The 5,000-nt window shown below is 36.8% G+C and overlaps 1 protein-coding gene across 1 annotated transcript in view; it reads right to left on the reverse strand.

The window, feature by feature from the left end:
- The window catches only part of LOC143024439 (uncharacterized), a 13,135-nt gene extending 8,746 nt beyond the window's left edge, over positions 1–4,389 (reverse strand). The window contains exon 1 of the mRNA XM_076183243.1: positions 4,286–4,389. Coding sequence (XP_076039358.1) covers positions 4,286–4,389 — 104 coding nt within the window. The remainder of the gene's footprint in view (positions 1–4,285) is intronic.
- Between the last annotated feature and the right edge of the window lie 611 nt (positions 4,390–5,000).

Genomic DNA, 5,000 nt, shown 5'->3' on the forward strand with positions numbered 1-5,000 from the left:
ATACACCTTTTAATTATTAATTTTGTTATATTTACCATAGTGAGTAGGTTTACCCTGGACTTTTCACAGGTGACAGTTTGGAATTCACTTTGAGGTGTTTCGTTTATGAATACTGAGGTAAAATAATTGTTTACAATATCACACATTCTTTCATTTGAATATTCAAGTTGACCATCAGCAAATAATTGTGGACCAATATGATTTCTAGAAACCTTTTTATCTCTAATGTAACTATAGATTTCTTTGGGATTCTCTTTGGATTTATCAGCGATGTTCATTTCGTATTGTCGTTTTCTTTTTCTTATTGTCTTTTTTAAATCTCTCTGTATTGATACATAACTTTCATAGTCATTAGATGCACCCGAGCACTTATATTTCTTATAAGCCTGTCTCTTTTTAGCAATACTTTTTTCGGTTTCTTTGTCGAGCCACTTTGGGCGAGCCTGATTTGGGGGACGTCTGTCCTTAAAAGGAATGTAAGTTTGAATCATTTTAGTGAGCGTATTTTGAAATATTTCCCACATCTGATCTACAGGTCTTTCGTTTAATTTTGCCTCCCAATCTGTAAGCTGAAGCTCCTGACGTAGTCCTATGAACTGAGCTTTACTGAAATCGGGTATTTTAGAAACACAAGTATCTATTCTAAATTTTTTTAAGGAGTTTGAATCTAACTAAGTTGTGATCGCTATTTGCAACAGATTCACCGACTTCTACATCAGTTACCATGCTTTCGCGGCTAGTGATTAATAGATCGAGTAAGTTTCCATATCTTGTGGGCTCTTTTACATGCTGAATTAAGTAATTGTCACCAAGAAAATCAATCAAGCGACTACTTATATGGCCATGTTCAAGGGTCATCCAATCAATGTCAGTAAAATTGAAATCACCCATTGTCAATAAATCCTGGTTGCAGAAACTAGACAGTTCTTGAAATAACAGTTTGTCGTCTGCTAATGATAATGTCCTTGGCCTATATATTACACCTATATTCATTTTTTGTTCATTTGTTTGGGTTAACTCAACCCACAAACTATCATATGCATCCTGTTTCACTTTCTCTAAAACACAAGCATGAACATTGTTTTTAACGTACAACAGAACACCCCCACCTTTCTTGTGGTTTCTATCCTGATGAAAGTGTTTAAATCCCGCAATATTAAATTCAGCTTCGAACTCTGTACCATTTAACCATGTCTCAGTTATTCCTATCATATCGAGATTTTCGCTTTTGACATACGCCTGTATTTCTTGAAATTTGTTCTTAATACTACGAGCATTAAAGTACATGTTTTTAAGAAACTCGTGATTATTTATTTTTGACACATTTTGAGTTTCAATATCATGTCTTACATTATCATTTTGTTTTTTATTTATACCTTGCTCTTTATTGTTATTTGGTCCTTCATTGACATTCAATGCCTCATTAACATTTCTCCCATCAAAATTAACATTTCCCCCATCACGGACATACATCATACACAAAAACAACAACAAAATCCATAAAGACAAATAACGCATATTCAGACGTCGTTGAAAAAAAAGTATCACCCAAGCAAAAGTTGCAACTTTTGGCCGAGAACATGGAAGAAGAATCACAGTACAAGTACAAGACTTCAATACATGAGACGCTTTGACCTAGACAACACTAAGACTCACAAAACCCATTACACTAACATACAAACATATGATACAAAACTTCAAACACAAAGCACCCGGCCATTCACAAATAAACAAAATAACATTGAACAACATCCTCAACTCCATCCTACAGCTCACAGAAACACTTCACGAAAGTTTCAGCATGGGGTACTTCCCTGATAAATTCAAAACAGCTACACTAATATCCATGGCCAGACATGAAAAAAAGACATAAACAACTACAGATCAAACTCATGACTCAAAGTCACAGACAAAATACACGAAATGCTGCCACTACAAAGACTCCACAAACACCTATCACGAAAATGACATAATCAACACCATCCAACGCGGATTCACCAGAGGAAGAGGAACATACCCATAGTCATATCAAATGAAATAATAGTTATAAGCCAAAGACACAAACACGGATGTAACGTAATATTACGAGAAATAACAAAACCATTTGACAAAATATGGCACACATGACTCAAATACAAAATACACCAAACCTAGTTGCCAGACATATTAACAAAAACACTATGCAACTACAAAGATAACGGCTTAGTCAAATTCAAATTGAAGACCAGATAATTACCACTTACTAATCATTTCATTGTGGCTTCTTTATGTTCAGTAATGTGAATTCTCATACCCCATCAGTGAGTATTAAATTATTTTTGTCCATGCCTACAATTGAAAAAGACTTCACCAACCGTTAAATCTGGATACATAACCACTTCATGTATCTTACATTTCTTTGTTGGATTTCCTTCTTATAATAACACTGTAGCTTCGTTCATTACAATTATTATTTCCACTAATCTGGTTTTTGTCCACTGATTTTTTTTTTTTTTTTTTTTTTTGTCATGTGACGTTTAGCCCCTAAATGTCCTAGGTTGCAGGCCCATGTCCAGAAGGTTATAAGAACATAAGAATGAAGGAGACTGCAAGAGACCATAAGGCCCACACTAGGCAGTTCCATATCCATTACCACCTGTCATCCCCATCCATAAAGTTATCTAACCGTTTCTTAAAACAACCGAAAGTTTTAGTGCTCACTACATGGTTAATAAGTCTGTTCCATTCGTTGACCACCCTATCAGCAAACCAATTCTTGCCTATTTCCTTCTTAAATCTAAATCTGTCCAATTTAAATCCATTACTGCGAGTCCTGCCCTGTTGTCTTGATATGATGACCTTGTTTGCGTCTCCCTTGTTAAAGTCTTTGATTCACTTGAACACCTCTATTAGACCAACCCGCACTCTGCGTCTTTCCAGAGAGTGTAAGTTAAGGTGCCTAAGCCTCCCTACATAAGGTAAATTTCTGAGCCCATATATCATTTTGGTCATTCTCCTCTGTACTGATTCTAGTGAATTTATTTCCATTCTATAAGACGGACACCAAAACTGTGTTGCATAATCAAGAATGGGTCTAATTAACGCTAGGTAGAGTTTGATAATTGCTTCTGCACTTCTATTCGTAACCGTCCTAGCAATGAAACCTAATGCTCTGTTAGCTTTATTCCTAGCGCTAATGCACTGTTTCCTGGATTTAAGGTCAGGACTCACTAGAACTCCCAAGTCTCTCTCGCACTCAGTTTTCTCTAATTTTTTCTTTATCTAAGCTACAGTATATCTATTTTCGGGGTTGTGTAACCCTACGTTTTACACGCTGCACTTTGAGATATTGAAGTCCATTTGCCATTTCACCGACCATGTGAACAAGTTGTTAAGATTATCCTGCAGAATCTCGGCGTCGTCTTCTAACCTAATTTGGCGTCCTATTTTAGTGTCCTCCACAAACTTACTAACATCACTATAAATTCCATTGTCCAAGTCGTTTAAGTACATAATGAACAATAAGGGACCCAAAACCGAGCCCTGGGGAGCCCCGCTAGTAACACTCCCCATTTGGATTTTACATAATTCATGGTGACCCGCTGTTTTCTGTTACTGATCCAAGCTTTAATCCATTCTAACACTTTTCCTCCTATGCCATGGGCTTTGATTTTATTCAGTAATCTCTGGTGGGGCACCTTGTAGAACGCTTTGCTAAAATCAAGGTAAATAACATCGTAATTATCATTGTTATTTGACGCCTAATATATTTTAGTATAAAAGGATAGAAGATTAGTCACACATGACTTACATTTGAAGAAAGCATACTGTGTGTTACGAATCAAATTATGTTTCTCGATGTGATCTCCGAGTCTATTAACTATTACTGATTCAAGCATTTTACCTATAACTTATGTCAAACTGATTAGCCTGTAGTTGCATATAGACGATTTATCTCCCTTTTTGAAAACAAGAATAACGTTTGCCTGCCCTCAAGCAATAGGCACAAAACCAGTGTCTACCGACTTGTTAAATATTTCTGTTAACTGGTCGCAGATTTCAAATTTACACTCTAGCACTCTCGGAAATATTTCTTCTGGACCCGGGGATTTTGTAGCTTTAAGTCTTTCAATCTGCTTGACTACTTCTACCTTACTAATGCTGATATTAGAGAGTCTACTTTCTTCATCCCACTGAAAATCGGATCGCAGTCAGGTACCTTATCTAACCCCTCCTTAGTAAACACAGAGAGAAAATATTTGTCAAACACCTCACCCATTTTTTCTCCTAGGCATCTTGTCACCACCTGATATACATCTGATCTCTGACACTATCTCTAGCTACCCTGGAGTTGACGCCAAGTATGTTGTCGATGAGAACCATACCTTGACCTGCAACTTGACCAAGCATCAATCACCTAGCAGCCAGTCCAGCCACCAATCGACATTAACCCAATAAACTCCGATGACAAGATTCCTTGTCATTTGGTCAAATAAAACAAAAAATCATAAAACACCAAAATGTTTGATCAAACACCAGAAAAATATGACGTCAGTCCTCGCTTCACTCGCGAGCGAAGCGAGGACTGACGTCATATTTTTCTGGTCTTTGATCAAACATTTTGGTGTTTTATGATTTTTTGTTTTATTTGACCAAATGACAAGGAATCTTGTCATCGGAGTTTAATGGGTTAAACTTCCTGCTCGGCGGTCAAAACGTGGCCGACCACTTGGTACCACAGAGATTGGTATTGGATTACCCAGGGTAGAGAGAGAGAGAGAAAGATAAATCAGTTCCCTTGCTACATTGGTTTGCCAGGTGATGAACACTTGCTCTTGGTATGACTCAGCTAATGGGCATTAATATTTAATATCAATATGGTGATCTCTGTCTAAAGTACATATACACATATACCAAAGGCTTTTTTCCTCCTTACACGGGGGGTAGCCAAAAAGAAAAAAACATAGAAACCACTCCCACCAATTTCATTTCCCTGGAGTATATATTAAAAATTATTCATG

Source organism: Oratosquilla oratoria, chromosome 4 (genome assembly GCF_046742065.1).
Source record: "Oratosquilla oratoria isolate Oo_2021 chromosome 4, ASM4674206v1, whole genome shotgun sequence".
NCBI lineage: Eukaryota > Metazoa > Arthropoda > Malacostraca > Stomatopoda > Squillidae > Oratosquilla > Oratosquilla oratoria.